Source organism: Aedes albopictus, chromosome 3, assembly GCF_035046485.1.
Source record: "Aedes albopictus strain Foshan chromosome 3, AalbF5, whole genome shotgun sequence".
Lineage (NCBI taxonomy): Eukaryota > Metazoa > Arthropoda > Insecta > Diptera > Culicidae > Aedes > Aedes albopictus.
In genome coordinates this window covers 285,213,676-285,230,374 of record NC_085138.1, presented here as the reverse complement: position 1 = coordinate 285,230,374, position 16,699 = coordinate 285,213,676, and the positions used below count along the sequence as shown (strand labels likewise).

At 41.1% G+C, this 16,699-nt stretch overlaps 1 protein-coding gene across 4 annotated transcripts in view; it reads left to right on the top strand.

The window, feature by feature from the left end:
* LOC109405805 (A disintegrin and metalloproteinase with thrombospondin motifs like) overlaps positions 1-16,699 on the top strand; it is a 527,110-nt gene that overhangs the window by 81,891 nt on the left and 428,520 nt on the right. For all 4 annotated transcript variants that reach the window (XM_062861143.1, XM_062861142.1, XM_062861144.1 and 1 more), the window contains one exon: positions 16,416-16,502. In XM_062861143.1, the coding sequence (XP_062717127.1) occupies positions 16,431-16,502 (72 nt within the window). In that variant the 5' untranslated portion in view covers positions 16,416-16,430. The remainder of the gene's footprint in view (positions 1-16,415; positions 16,503-16,699) is intronic.

The following is a 16,699-nucleotide window of genomic DNA, read 5'->3' as shown; positions in this document are numbered from 1 at the left end:
ACATATAAAATTTAAATAAAAAAAAATAAAAAATTGTGCTTCGATTTTATGTAAAATTCGATTTTATAGACAGTTCAAAAACTGAATTGTCCACTAAATCGAGGTATACCTGTACTCGGAGGAAGCAAACGAGCATCAGCTGTTGAACGATGCGATGATACGTTAAAAGTGAGTCTTAACGGAAAACAACAAATCATTAATGCATAATAACTACTCGACGAAGCAGACATGTGGCAACCGGCTCTGCAATTCGGTCTGGCAGTGAAGTGAACGAGTAAATTATGAGACTTAGCGCATAAACATAGCCACGCGTTGTTTGATTAGACCTTGTCAGATTTAGTTGCTAAATCATCGTAAACGCAGTGCAATTGGCTCGATGCATCTTATCAAATTGCTGTCAAGGTCCTCCAACATTCAATTATACGATCGCTCTAACAGTAAACAAATTGCTGGGAAAAAAGTTCAATGCCGAGACCAGCATCTTCAATCGCCTCCCTGGACCAAACCAGTCGATGACTGACGCCGCACCAAAGCCATATTACAAAAAACTCAATCACTTGGACCCGCTCAAACCCGCCAATTACAAACTGTTTCGCGTATCAGTTCGCATCGTACTCTTGTGCTGTGCGGACGTAAGCTCTCTCTGCTGCAGGAAGTTTTACTACCTAAAGCAATTCAACAGTACTTCTCAGTACTACCCACAATAGCACTTTTCAGCGCTAAATTTATACCTACTGATTCCTTTTCGATCCTTGCCTGGACCCGTGCCTTCGATTATTCGTTGGACCCGTTTACGGAAGTCAAATTCCGTGAAACGGTGGTAATCCTACTTGGACACCGATTAGGGAAAAAACCTCCTGGAAGGTCGCTTTTAATTAAACCATGGTTGCATCATCGAACAAAAGGAAGGGTGAATCCTTGAATTCACCGCTTCCTTCCAAAAAAGTCGGTTTCAAAACTGTCGCTAAACGCGGCAAAGTTAGAAGGAAAGGAGAACTTTCAGCTTCTCCGCTTCCTTCTACTAAAACAATTGTTTCGGATGAAAATTTCGTTGAAATGAGTAATCCTTATGAAACGCTGAACAATTTTTCGGAACAGCAAATTGAGGATGCCTCTAGCCCAGGTACTTCAATTTCTGCTAAAAAACAACGGGTGCCGCCAATCGTGGTCAGCGTCTGTGAATTTGCTGGTTTTAGGCAGGAGATCTTGAACTCCATAAGGGGAATCAAGGTTTCCTTCCAAATTGCCAGGAAAGGAGACTGCCGCGTATTGCCGGAAACCCTGAAAGATCGGGATCTTCTTCTCAAGTACCTTACTGAGAAGAAGCATAAATTTTTCACATATGACGACAGGTCTGCACGCTTGTTCAAAGTCGTATTAAAAGGTCTCTCTAGTGATGATAAATCACCTGATGAGATCAAAACTGAACTCAACTTATTACTTGGATTCACTCCAGTCCAAGTAATAAAAATGAAAAAGAGAACCCGCTCTGAGAATCCTCGGCAGGGTATCTCTCAAGAATTTTATTTAGTTCACTTCAACAAAAGTGATCTAAATAACTTGAAATATTTGGAAAAGGCGAAGAAAATGTTTCTTGTCCAAGTGACATGGGAACATTTTCGTAAGCCTGGGGGAAATTTCCAGAACCCAACTCAGTGCCGTCAGTGCCAAGGTTGGGGGCACGGAACGAAACATTGCCACATGGATGCTAAATGCATGATTTGTGGAGGTTCTTCTCACGCCAAGGACGACTGTCCGGTAAGGGAAGATACCAGAAAATTTAAATGTACGAATTGCGGTGGCAACCATAAGTCAAACTTTTGGGATTGCCCTATCCGCAAAAAAGTTGTTGAATCACGTGCCCGGCAGATGAATGGGAACGCTAGTCGTACCCGAAACTCTGCAGGTAGAATTTCTAACAACACAAATTCTTCCATCAACGATCGGTTGAATAATTTTCATACCGCTCGTACCTATTCGCCGGAGGTAGTTAACCACCAAACAAACATTCGAGCGAATAATCTACCCTCCAGCAGTGGAGTGAGTAATATTTCTAATTTTGTTCAAACGAATCGAGCTACCTATGCCCATGTAGCTGCGGGTAAGCAAAATTCAAATAATTCCTATCACCAAACATCAAATTCGGAAAATGCACGTGATTCAGGCATGTCTGCTTCCGATTTTGACTTTTTATCTGAACAATTGCAACAAATGATTGATGCAATGTTCAAAACTCAAACTATGGCTGAAGCAGTCCAGGTTGGAGTTAAATTTACAAATAAAATAGTAATTGGATTACGTTTTGGTAATGGATCCAAATAAATTTTTGAACATTTTAAATTGGAATGCTCGTTCTCTAAATGGCAAAGAGGATGAGCTATTCCATTTTTTAACAGTTAATAATGTGCATATTGCAGTTATTACTGAAACTTATCTAAAACCTGGGTCTTCAATCAAACGAAACCCAAACTATTTTATTTATAGAAATGATCGCCTAGATGGAGCATGTGGTGGAGTTGCTATCATCGTTGACAGGCGCATCCAGCACCAAATTTTTTCATCATTCGAAACCAAAGTTTTTGAAACTTTGGGTGTTTCTGTTGAAACAAACTTTGGTAAACATACTTTCATTGCGGCCTACTTGCCTTTTCAATGCACTGGCCAGCAAATAGATTTTCTTAAATCTGATTTGCGAAAATTAACTCGCAACAGGACCAAATTTTTCATAATTGGTGATTTTAATGCGAAACACCGTTCGTGGAATAATCTTCAGTCCAATTCAAACGGCAGGATTTTATTTGATCAGTGCTCTTCAGGATATTTTTCTATTCTATATCCCGATAGCCCCACTTGTTTTTCTTCTGCTAGAAATCCCTCAACAATTGATTTGGTCTTAACTGACTCAAGTCAGCATTGTAGCCAATTGATTACTCATGCTGACTTTGATTCTGACCATCTTCCTGTAACATTTCAAATTTCCCATGAAGCGATTTTTAATCCCATCAGCTCTACTTTCAATTATCACAGAGCTGACTGGGATACATATAAAACATACATCGATAGCCATTTAGATGTTAATGTTTCATTGGAAACACATTTTGATATTGACAATGCCCTCGAAACTTTGACTAGTACTATAGTCGAAGCTAGAAGCGCATCAATACCAAAGTGTGAAGTCAAATTCGACTCAGTTATTATTGACGACGATCTGAAACTTCTGATCCGTCTTAAAAACGTGAGAAGAAGACAATTTCAACGAACTCGAGATCCTGCTTTGAAAGTAATCTGGCAGGATCTTCAGAAGGAAATTAAAAAACGTTTTACTGAATTGAGAAACAAAAATTTTGCAAATAAAGTTTCTCAATTAAACCCCGGCTCTAAGCCGTTTTGGAAATTGACAAAAATTTTGAAAAAACCTCAGAAGCCTATTCCTGCGCTGAAAGAGGATAACAAAATATTATTAACTAATTCTGAAAAAGCACAAAAACTTGCCAAACAGTTTGAAAGTGCGCATAATTTCAGTATACAGGGGATAGACAAAATGATCGGGACAGGCAAAATTTTCACTTTCCAAAAAATGTTCAACTAGCTGTAACTTTTCGAAAAGTGCATCAAATATTCTCAAATTTTTACTGTAAGTTCTTCAACTAGTTGTGTATCAGTGGACAAAATTTGGAAAAGATCGGACAATTCTTCACGAAGTTATAAAGATTTTTGGAAAAGATAAAATTATCCGATAGCCTACTTTGAGCTGTTATATCTCCGGATTCAATGAACCGATTGCAATGAAATTTTGACCATTCATGACTTATATAATGAACTCTGGAAAACATTTAACTTAACTTGAAATTTTTAACAAGCGAAAAAGTTATAGCGATTTTATTTTTTTCACGATTTTTTAGTAAATTGGTCTATTTTTAATATGCATCCCATTACTTTTTCAATTTATTGGCGGCTATGTTGTTACTTTCCTTCAAAACGCATTTATATATAAGTCAATTAGAGGGAAACTAAATGAACTATAATTTGCATCTTGAATTTTGGAACGATGTTGATGTTTTGGATAATTTTGTGTTTTTTTTAGAAAAATAATCTAATCGTTATAACTTTCTTCCGTGTTAAGAATATTAAGTTAAGTCAATGGTTTTTCATAGCTCATTACATAAGTCATAAATGGACAAAATTTCATTGCATTCGGTTCATTAAATCCAGAGATATAACAGCTCAAAGTTGGCTATCGGATAATTTTACCTTATTCAAAAATCTTTATAACTTTATGAAAAATTGTCCGATCTTTCCCAAATTTTGTTCACTGATACACAACTAGTTGAGGAACTTACAGTAAAAAATTGAAAATATTTGATGCACTTTTTGAAAAGTTACAGCTAATTGAACATTTTTTGAAAAGTGAAAATTTTGCCTGTCCCGATCATTTTGTCTATCCCCTGTAGGTCTCACTAGTCCAATAGAACATCAGGTTGCCCGCGAATTCGAAAACATTCTCAATCATGAGAACATTTTCGACAATTCATTGGGCACTGATTTGGACGAAGTGAGATCTATTATAAAGAAGTTTAAGAATATGAAAGCTCCGGGTGATGACGGAATTTTCTATATTCTCATCAAAAAACTTCCAGAAAGTTGCTTATCATTTTTGGTTAATATATTTAACAAATGTTTTCAGTTAGCATATTTTCCTGAAAAATGGAAAAATGCTAAAGTTGTTCCAATTTTGAAGCCTGACAAAAATCCTGCCGAAGCTTCTAGTTATCGTCCAATTAGCTTACTGTCATCTATCAGTAAACTTTTTGAAAAGCTTATTTTAAATAGAATGATGATTCATATTGATGAAAATTCTATTTTTGCCAATGAGCAGTTCGGATTCCGCCATGGACATTCGACTACTCATCAACTTTTACGGGTAACGAATTTCATTCGTGCCAATAAATCTGAAGGTTACTCCACTGGTGTAGCACTTCTTGACATAGAAAAAGCATTCGATAGTGTTTGGCACGAAGGCTTGATCGTAAAATTGAAACATTTTAATTTTCCACTATATATTATTAAAATTATTCAAAACTATTTATCGGATCGAACACTTCAGGTAAACTATCAAAATTCCAAGTCAGATAGATTACCTGTAAGAGCTGGTGTTCCACAAGGCAGCATACTGGGACCAATCTTATACAATATTTTTACCTCCGACTTACCTGATTTGCCACAGGGATGTCAAAAATCGTTATTTGCAGATGACACGGGTATCTCAGCCAAGGGGCGAAGTTTGCGTGTCATTTGTAGTAGATTGCAAAAAAGTTTAGATATTTTTTCTTCTTATTTGCAAAAATGGAAGATTTCTCCAAATGCTTCCAAAACTCAACTTATCATATTCCCACATAAGCCAAGAGCTCTTTATTTGAAACCCTCAAGTAGACATGTTGTCACTATGAGGGGAACTCCAATAAATTGGTCGGAAGAAGTTAAGTATCTAGGGCTCTTACTAGATAAAAACTTAACTTTTAAAAACCACATAGAAAGTATTCAAACAAAGTGCAATAAATACGTTAAGTGTTTATACCCACTTATTAATAGAAAATCAAAACTTTGTCGCAAAAACAAATTTTTGATTTATAAACAAATTTTCAGACCGGCCATGTTGTACGCTGTCCCAATATGGTCGAGCTGTTGCAATACCAGAAAGAAGCAACTTCAGAGGATTCAAAATAAAATTTTGAAAATGATTCTGAAGTTGCCTCCCTGGTATAGCACTAATGAGTTGCATCAAATTTCTAATATTGAAACATTGGAACAGATGTCAACTAAAATCATTGCCAACTTTCGTCAAAAATCGTTGCAGTCTTCTATTGCTACGATTAGTTATTTGTATAATTAGTTTAAGTTGGGTTAGGGTTAGGATAAGTTAAAAAAAATGTATTTCTGACACGCAGGTGAAAAATAAAGCCTGCAAAAAATCTTAACAGCTACAGCAAATGAAATGTAATGTGTTATTAATTGGTATTGATAATAGCTTAAATTTATTTCACCAAATTAGGATGATAGTGTGTTATAATACACAGAACACCTAGATTGAGTTGAAGAATGTAAAAATTGATTGAGATACTAACAAAGATTATTAAAAAAAAAAAAAAAAAAAAAAAAAAAAAAAAAAAAAAAAAAAAAAAAAAAAAAAAAAAAAAAAACTGTTTCGCGTATGATTATCAAAAATTGATTTTTGCCATAAATGTCGGACCACAATTGAAAAAAAAACTCATAATTTAAGACGGCTTGTCAACAGCGTTTTATGCACTCTAATTGGGTCCAACCGGGTGGCTGCTGCAGCGGCCTCGACGAAAGGTGGGCGCACCGACCGCGCGCAAAAAAAGACAAGAATCAATTTTCTCCAAACAATTTCCCACGTCGTCGCGTCGCTGACCATCCTTCTGGCTCAAAGTGCAATCTGCTACTGCATGGCACATCGAGAGATTGCTTGCATAAAAGTGGTCAAAGTCAAAACAGTGTTTGGGTTCGTTTTTTTGTCAATTCCAAGGGAATCCACCTGGAGTTACATTTATTTATTGTAACAGACACTTATGCGAAACATTCGGTACACAAATGTTTGAAAGGGTGAAGATATGACGAAGCCACATATGAAATTTTCAAGAGCATCAGCAATTATCATTAGAAACTATCAGGATTCAATCCAAATTTAGCTACGCTACTCTTGCAGCAAACAGAGGCTTTTCTAACAATCACTGAAATCCATCTTTCCATGCTTATAGAGGATGGCAAATAATGCTGACTTCAAACCTTTGGCAACTTGAGTTATAACATGGAAAGAGCTCACCAATTTCCTTGTATCAAACCATCGCTCCATCGCTGTCAGACTTGAGTTTTAAATAAAAGTTGTTACCTACCGGATCTAACGAAGTCAAAAATTTAGCAAAAAATATTAGACACATACTTCACGAAGACATCTGGTTGAATCTCTTGAAACATATTTGGTGGAGTTTTTTAATGAAATTTGAGCAGTGTAACTCTAAAGAACGAGCTGACTAGTCTAGTAACTTTTCGAAGAGTTTGCAGTTTGACCGTCAAACAACTCTACATCAATATAGTGGTATAATTTGGAAGACCAGAAGAAGTGAAACTATAGTATGACGCCATTTACGCCAAGCATCTGGGATTACATTCCACTCCCGACAAACTCGAAAAAGTGAGATCTTCCTTCGGAAGGTAAAACGTGGATTCCATGAAGAGCTCAGATAGGCAAAATATTATCTCCTGGGCGCCCATTAAAAACACCACCCCCGGCGAAGACTGGCGCTCGAGCCTAGCTATTTAGCACTGTAGTTGGAGGAAATGTCAATGCAGAACCCGTAGCTTCCGGGAAGGTAAGCCCAGCTCCCTGGGTTAGTGGATTGGTATCAGGCCCTGCGAGCTAGCCGTAAAAAAGATTAGCACCGGAAAATCAACAAGAGAAGAATGCGAACCGATACCAATGGCGACGACAACAGCGACGAAAAGGGACTTGCGATTGGAAGCTCGGTACGTGGAACTGCAGATCTCTCAACTTCATCGGGAGCATCCGCATACTCGCCGATATACTAAAGGATCGCTGGTTCGGAATCGTAGCGCTGCAGGAGGTGTGTTGGACAGGATCTATGGTGCGAACGTTTAAAGGTAATCATACTATCTACCAGAGTTGCGGCAACACACGTGAGCTGGGAACAGATTTTATAGTGATGGGCGACATGCAAGAGGCGCGTGATCGGTGGCCGATCGACGAAAGAATGTGCAGGTTGAGGATCAAGGGCCGATTCTTCAACTTCAGCATAATAAAAGGGGAACAGCTCACACTCCGGAAGTACTGATGATGACAAGAACGCGTTTTACGCGCAGCTCGAACACGAGTACGATCGCTGCCCAAGCCACGACGTCAAGATCATCATAGGTGATTTGAACGCTCAGGTAGGCCAGGAGGAGGAATTCAGACCGACGATTGATAAGTTCAGCGCCCACCAGCTGACGAACGAAAATGGCCTACGCCTCATCGATTTCGCCGCCTTCAAGAACATGGCCATGCGTAGCACCTTCTTCCATCACAGCCTCCCGTATCGTTACACCTGGAGATCACCACAACAAATGGAATCGCAAATCGACCACGTTCTGATTGATGGACTTCTCCGACATTATCGACGTCAGGACCTATAGTGGCGCTAATATCGACTCTGATCACTACCTGGTGATGGTTAAACTGCGCCCAAAACTCTCCGTTATTAACAATGTACAGTACCGGCGGCCGCCCCGGTACGATCTAGAGCGACTGAAGTAACCGGATGTCGCCACCGCATACGCGCAGAATCTCGAGGCAGCGTTGCCGGACGAGGGTGTGCTCGATGTGGCCCCTCTAGAGGACTGCTGGAGTACAGTCAAAGCAGCCATCAACAACGCAGCCGAGAGCACTATCGGGTACGTAGAACGGAGTCGACGAAACGATTGGTTCGACGAGGAGTGCAGAGCGGTTCTGGAGAAGAAGGATGCAGCGCGGGCGGTAATGCTGCAGCATGGAACCCGACAGAATGTGGAGCGATACAGACAGAAGCGAAAGCAGCAGACCCGGGAGAAAAAGCGCCGCCTGGAAGAAGCGGTGTGCGAGGAAATGAAACTGCTGTGCCGCTCACAAGAAACACGTAAGTTCTACCAGAAGCTCAATGCATCCCGCAAAGGCTACGTGCCGCGAGCCGAAATCTGCAGGGATAAGGACGGGAGCCTCCTGACGGACAACCGTGAGGTGATCGAAAGGTGGATGCAGCACTTCGACGAGCACCTGAATGGCGAAGAGAATGTAGGCACGGAGGACCAAGGCAGCGGAGGAAATGACTATGTTGGTGCAGCAGAGGACGAGAACGAACCAACTCTCACGCTGAGGGAAGTTAAGGATGCCATCTACCAGCTCAAAAACAGCAAAGCGGCTGGTAAGGACGGTATCGCAGCAGAACTCATCAAGATGGGCCCGGAAAAGTTGGCCACCTGTCTGCACCAGTTAGTAGTCAAGATCTGGGAAACCGAACAGCTACCGGAGGAGTGGAAGGAAGGGATAATCTGTTCCATTCACAAGAAAGGCGACAAGTTAATGTGTGAGAACTTTCGAGCGATCACCATTTTGAATGCCGCCTACAAAGTGCTATCCCAGATCATCTTCCGTCGTCTTTCACCTAAAGTAAATGAGTTCGTGGGAAGTTACCAAGCTGGTTTTATCGACAGCCGATCTGCAACGGACCAGATCTTCACCGTACGGCAAATACTCCAGAAATGCCATGAATACCAGGTCCCAACGCACCACCTGTTCATCGACATCAAAGCGGCATACGACAGTATCGACCGCACAGAGCTATGGAAAATCATGGACGAGAACAGCTTTCCCGGGAAGCTTACCAGACTGATAAGAGCAACGATGGACGGTGTGCAGAAAAGCGTAAGGATTTCGGGTGAACTATCCAGTTCATTCGAATCTCGACAGGGACTACGACAAGGTGATGGACTTTCCTGGCTACTATTCAACATCGCCCTTGAAGTTGTTATGCGACGAGCCGGGCTCAATGATCTTCAAGAAATCCGACGAATTTGCCTGTTTTGCGGATGTCATGGATATTATTGCTAAAACATTTGTAACGGTGGCAGAACTGTTCACCCGCCTGAAACGTGAAGCATTAGCATTACTTTTGAAGTTAGAAAAAGACATCTCCAATTTTTTGATTTGTTAGGTATGTATAAGTGTCTCAGCTTTCAATTGAAGCAACAATTTTGAAAATCGGTGGTTGCCATCATGGTGAAAAAAAAATGTTTTGGTATAAAAATTAAAGATGGCGGCCAAAATCAATATGGCCGACCCAACTTTTTATTAATGTAAATAGTAGCTCTATCTTTTCTGTTTTCAACAACAATTCGTTTTGAGGTGGGTTTTGGCAAAACTTTCGAGATATAACGGTTTAAATGAGCCACCATTTGATCAAAATCGAGAGGTCTGCAAAAAATGTTGTGGCTCTAACTAACGGGGGGTCCATCAATTTGAGTAACCAAATGCGTTTTTCTTACTTGTTTAGCGAAGACTTTCAGAAAATGGCCACCTTTAACATTTTTGAAGACAAGGTGTAAATAGTGGGCCGGTCTCAGCGAGAATTACCCATCTATAGATTCAAATTTCATACTGCTTTATTGTTTAGTTAGAATACTGCTCTATGAAATGGTTTGCGGAGGTTGCAAAGATGTTTCGTGGGGTCCCAAGGGGTTTCAGCGAGGTACCAGGAGATTTCAGGAGTGTTTGTGGGGATCCCAGGAGGTTTCAGAAGCGTTCAGGAGAGTTTCAAGGTCCTCTTAAGAAGCCCCAGCAGATTTCAGAAGATCTCTGTGGCATTTCAAGGGGTCTCAAAGGTGTTCCAGGGGGCTTCATGTGCGCTTCTAGGGGTCCAGGAGGTTCCAAGTGACCTCAAGAGGGTCTCAGGGGCGTCTCAGGAGATATCATGTGCTTATGGTTTCAGGAGTAGGAGTAGTTTAGGGAGCTTCCAGAGGGTCTCTGGGTTAATTCAGGGCCTCAGAAGCGTTTCAGGAGGTCTCAGGGATGATTCAGGGAGTCTCTGGAGCGTTTGAAGAGGTGTTAGGGGCGATTCAGGGTACCCAAGGGGGTTTCACGGGGGTATCTGGTGGTCTCAGTGGAGTTTCAGAGGGTTTCAGGAGCGCTTCAGGACTTTCATTATGTTTAAAGCAAAACAAAATGACCGTAATGTAATGTAGATCAGGTTCCCGTTGTTCCTAATTAGAATGTTGTTTTGGGGTTTTCGAAGGCATTGTAGGGATTTCAGAGGATTTTAGACGGGTTTCAGTAGCGTTATGGAGGCGTTTACGGTAATTTCGGAGGGTTTCAGGTGCGTTACAAGGAGTCCGTAAGATAAGCAGGCTTTTGAGGACTTTTCAGGAATTTTTGGATGGTTTTCAGAAACCCCTTCACAAAAACTCTCCATTTTCAATGCCTCTGGAATACTTTGGATTTAAGGGCGTTTCCGAAACGACCTGAAATTCCTAATTTGAATTATGCCAATTCCTGGAAGAGTAATTTAAAACTAGAAACTCTCTGAAACTACTCTGAATCGCCCTTGAGATCCCCTGTAACGCCTTTTAAAGGCTAAGTCTCCCCTGAATCGCCCTCAAAGCCCTTTGAAACGTCCCTGAAACCCCCGTAATTTCATTAAAAACGAAAGGCACTTGATAGGCTCCTCAAATCCCTTGGAACAACCACCTGAAACGCCCCTGATGCCCTTTGGAATCCCTTTTTTAAGGATTTTCTGGAAACTTCTTGGAAACTCACTTGACCCCAAAATGTTCAGTCTTAATTTTCTTTAGATCGCTAAGAGTTTTTTTTTTTCAAATAGTAATAAGGCTGATACAAATTTAATTTTGACTTTTTCTCTCCCCCCCCCCTTCAAAAATTTTTGGTTGGATTTTGCATTTTCAGTGGGAAGATAAAATATATTTTTCAAAATGTCGGGCTTTGTAGAAAATTCTTTAACAAATCCGATGAATTTTTAATATTTTTCAAATTAATTTTATTTTTATCCCCCCCTCCGCGACCAGCCAAAGAGCGGTGGGACAAAAAGTGAAATAAATATTTGTAACGGCCTAAATGTAAAAAAGCATCGCAATTCAGATCACAAATTTGCAACTGTCAAGGTAAGAACTTTTTTGCAAAATGTGCCGCACATTTAAATCAAAATTGCAAGAACACGATAAGAACTAGAAGTTTGGTGTCAAAAAACGAATTGTAGAGTGAAACAAGGGCCACAACTTTGCCTAAGAAAGAATTTTAAATTATTACGATTTTTTCAAAGATAATTGACAAAAACATATTAAAACAAACTACTTTTGAGCTATTTGCTTTAGAAAACTTAGTTATTTAACTAAACCATTCGATTAAAAGATGTCATTTGATAGAAAATTTAATAATCTTTCGAATAAGGGTAAAAATAACTGCGATAAGGCGCTGTCCATAAACTACGTAGACTCAATTTTGTCAATTCCCCCCCCCCCCCCCCCCCCGTAGACTTTCGTCCATACAAACTTTTCGAAATTTGTAAGGACCGTAGACTTTGGCTAGACCCCCCCGTCCCCCCTCAGGGTCTACGTAGCTTATGGACAACCCCTAAGTTTGACCATTTTAAAGTTATAGCCAGTTAAGGCAATAATAATCAAAAACATGGAATGTTCAATAACTACGTAACGGTTGAGATTTGACCATATCATCCTCTAAAAAGTTTGCACTAAAACACCCTGTATATTATACTTTATCGATCTTGTTGCCGTCCTTTTCATGCTCATATTACATCTGTCAAAATGACCTGAGAGTTATCAGTCATTTTGAGGTTAGGTTCGTTGGTGTAATGAAGAATATTTGAAACTTAGTAACTGTCTCAGTAAACGCTGTATTGCCACTATAGCTTGTAGCAGTACGGACTTTTTTGACATTTTTTACTCTATCGAGCAAATTTCTTAAAAATGTAAATATGACTGGAGTTTTTCTTCATAACTAGTTAGCTACAACAGCGAGCTTTGGATTGAGCATAAGTGTTTAACATTTCTGTTAAGTTTTTATTTATTTCTAATCTCATGTTGAGCAAACATGCGAAAAACGCTGAGCACCACTGACGTAAAATGTAAGGTACACCGGGGCAAGTTGAAACGGGTGGGGCAAGATGAAACAGCGGGTTATAATGATGTTTTCTAATGATTATAAACAATTTTATTGCCATGACTCATAGTTTTTGATTCAAACAATTTTTTAGCGAAGGATAAATTTCCAAATTGTATTCAAATCTATTTCATAACTTCACGTTTCATCTTGCCCCGGTGTACCTTATATATTTAAAGTTGAACAAAAATATGAAAAATTTGATCTGATGAATTTGATCGAATTCTTGAAATTCTTCTTCTTCTTTGTGGCTCAACGTTCCCACTGGAACTAGGCCTGCCTCACTTCAATTTAGTGTTCTTTATGCATTTCCACAGTTATTAATTGAAGGGCTTTCTTTGCCTGCCATTGCATGAATTTGTGGCAAGGACAATGATACACTATGCCCAGGGAAGTGGAGAAAAGTTCCCGACCGGAACGGGAATCGAACCCACCGGCTCCGCATTGACGATCCATAGCCTTAACCACTAGGCTAATTGGAGACCCCTCCTGAATGCTTGAATTCCTGAATTTACAGTGCTCGATTAAGGAGTAATGATACTCAATATTGTCGATAACTTAATTATTTTCATAAAAATTAAATAAACTTTCCAAATTTCAGAAATAGTTTCAGAAGGAAGTAGAATTTATATTTCTTTAAAAATACATATTACATAAATACATATTTTGCCTAATTTTGGGGGCTACCTGAAATTTGGTTAGTAAGTTTGTATATAATAAGCCATTCTGAAACTTCTGTCAAAACTAAGGTTGAATAGATCAGGATTGGTTCAACTTCAGGTTTGATTATTTTCGGTTATTCCCTGAAAGCAAAATAATATCAACTAGAATGACTTTCGGTTTTATCGGAAGGCTTGTTTTCTTCATGAAAGGTTTTTGTCGGCCAAATTTCCTGAAACATGACGAAGATGACAAAACAGCTAAAAATACGTGATTTCCCCTAGGTGATTTAATAAACACACCAATGCATGCAAAATCTGAGTGGCATGTTTTCCCGTCATATTTTTATTATGGGCATTTGGGCGTTAAAATCTTTTACATAAGCCAAGAAGCAGCCCAAATTTCAACTTTTGACCTCCTGCAATCCCATTGTGCACTGACAACAACTCCGAAGGCGAACAGATGTCCATCGAGAGCGCACAAACCACCATCATATCAGGTGCTTTGGTGGCCGGTCAATGTTGGGTTGACCCGAGTTTTTTGCAGAAGAAGACAGCATCACTTATCGATGTTCAGAGTTGAGAGACACGGGGCATTGGCTGACTCACTATTTACTACTGCCTACTGGACCATCCATACACGGGGGAGGGCGGAGGTGAACGAGATGAAATATGACCATTAAGGCATTAAAACGCTCGTTCGATTACCATAATTCGGCCGTTGCCGTTGATTGGTGTACCACCCGGCCGGGCCGACCTGAGTGGCGGAGGAAGCCTCATCGTGTTTGTTGGCGCGTTTTTGTGGGTGATACCAGACATGTGTGCTTGCGCACTCTAAATTATGCAAAATGTAGTGGAGCAATTTTTTTTCGGTGTCCAAAGATGATTCTCATTACGCTGCTGTCGAGTTAGTTTTGAGTGTCAGTAAGACGTGAAATTTACCGATTCAGGAAGTCATTGGGCCATCTCTAGCTCTTATGGCAAAATGAAACTACTCCGGTGATATGGAGAGCGAATTTCAATCACCGACCAGAAATCGAGTGCACATTGTTCCCCAAGAAACCCTACAATAACAATTCAATTATCGATTTCGAATGCGAAGTCGTGATATAGATTGCCCCAATCTGATAACCACTTATGATCGAAGCGCGTGATTCAATTTAGGGCAGGTACCCTTTCTCGTCCCATATCCATGAAATCGCGACATATTTTCAAGAAATTCGATCCAAACGCGGAGTAGCAACCCTAAGCCGGCTTACCAGGAGATCGTCGTCAAGCACTCCTCCTTCTCGTATTATGAAGGCGGCGCAAACTTTCGCCTTCCTCCTTTCGAGTGATTTATGGGTGCAAACACCTGTGCGGCTCCATTTACTGAATCAACTTTGTAGGTTTACAGGTACATACATATTAGATTTTTCTGTGGTGTGCGTGACTGACCGATCACCACAGTGAGTCAGGTGTGTACCAGCTTTGGAACACTTACTGGCCAGGAGGAGTGATAGTTCCGTTAGTCAGATGCTGCACCCTTTTGGCGGGGACTATCCTAGACATTGTGATCAACAGCAGCGCGGTGCGGTCGCTCGCTGCCTGTCATTCTTAGCGCTAGGTGAAATACTGGAGTAAACTGTAGATTGGATTGTCTATACGCTCGCCGCGCTATTGCCTTTAAAGTGGATGTGTTTCGAAATAGTTCAACAAACCTTCTTTCCAGACCTCGCTGGCGGTGTCGCGTCACATACCTGCAGGCATGGATCGAGGTAAAGGTAGTTGTTGTTTGTAGCTATGAACACATATCTAAGTCGGTATACTCAAACTATGAAGCAGCCTGAGTTCTAGCAGAGACGTTCTTCCAGAATAAAGTGTAAGAATGAATAATGATAGTATGAAAGGCTGTCTACGCGCTGCCAGGCTGTCAGGCGCATTGCAGCTCGAACGAGAGTACGGCCGCTGCCTAAGCCACGACGTCAAGATCATCATAGGAGATTTAAACACTCAGGTAGGCCAGGAGGAGGAATTCAGACCGACGATTGGTAAGTTCAGCGCCCACCAACAGACGAACGAAAGCGTCCTACGACTCATTGATTTCGCCGCCTCCAAAAATATGGCCATATGTAGCACTTTTTATTTCCAACACAGCCTCCCTTATCGTTACACCTGGAGATCACCACAGAAGACGGAATCTCAAGTCGACCACGTTCTGATTGACGGACGGCACTTCTCCGATATTATCGACGTCAGGACCTATCGTGGCGCCAACATCGACTCCGACCACTATCTGGTGATGGTCAAACTGCGCCCAAAGCTCTCTGTCATCAACAATGTACGGTGCCGGCGACCGCCACGGTACAACCTAGAGCGACTGAAATAACCGGATGTCGCCTCAGCATACGCGCAGAATCTCGATTCCGCGTTGCCAGACGAGGGCGAGCTCGATGAAGCCTCTCTTGAGGACTTCTGGAGAACAGTGAAAGCAGCCATCAGCGACGCAGTCGAGAGCACCATCGGGTACGTGGAACGGAATCGTCGGAACGAATGGTTCGACGAAGAGTGCAGAAAGGTTTTTGGAAGAGAAGAACGCAGCGCGGGCGGTAATGCTGCAGCCAGGGACCCGACAGAACGTGGAACGTTACAAACAGAAGCGGAAACAGCAGACCCGCCGAAAAATCACCGCCTGGAAGAAGCGGAGTGCGATGAAATGGAACTGCTGTGCCCTTCCCAAGAAACACGGAAGTTCTATCAGAAGCTCAACGCATCCCGCAACGGCTTCGTGCCGCGAGCCGAAATATGCAGGGATAAGGACGGAGGCCTCTTGACGGACGAACGTGAGGTGATCGAAATTTTTTTTCACGATTTGCCCATTTGCAAATTAGTTAAAACCTCGTAAAAAGTCGGGTAGCTTCAGGAAAAAATCGTGCGAAAAAGGAATTTAGTGATAAGCCAAATCATAATTCTAATTTCCCGCATCTTGTACTTTGAACCCATTCTAATCTCGACTCTCCAATCTCTATCTCCCTTTTCAGACCCACCCCGCCAAGATGACGCGACTTGGCCTGTATATAGCGGCGTCATGGACGTTATTTTGCACCTACAGCGTTGCTATGCCAGACGTAAGTATTCGTAAATCTCCCTTTGCTTTAGCCTATGATCGAAGCGCTGGCTGCTGCCGTAGTAATAGAACAAACATTCCTCAACAAACATCTTTAGAAGTTAGTACACGACGCCGGCTGCGGCTACGGCTACTGCTGCTGTCCGGCACAGCCTTAGAACCGTGTTTAGTAGCAACTAATAACTATGATCACACCGT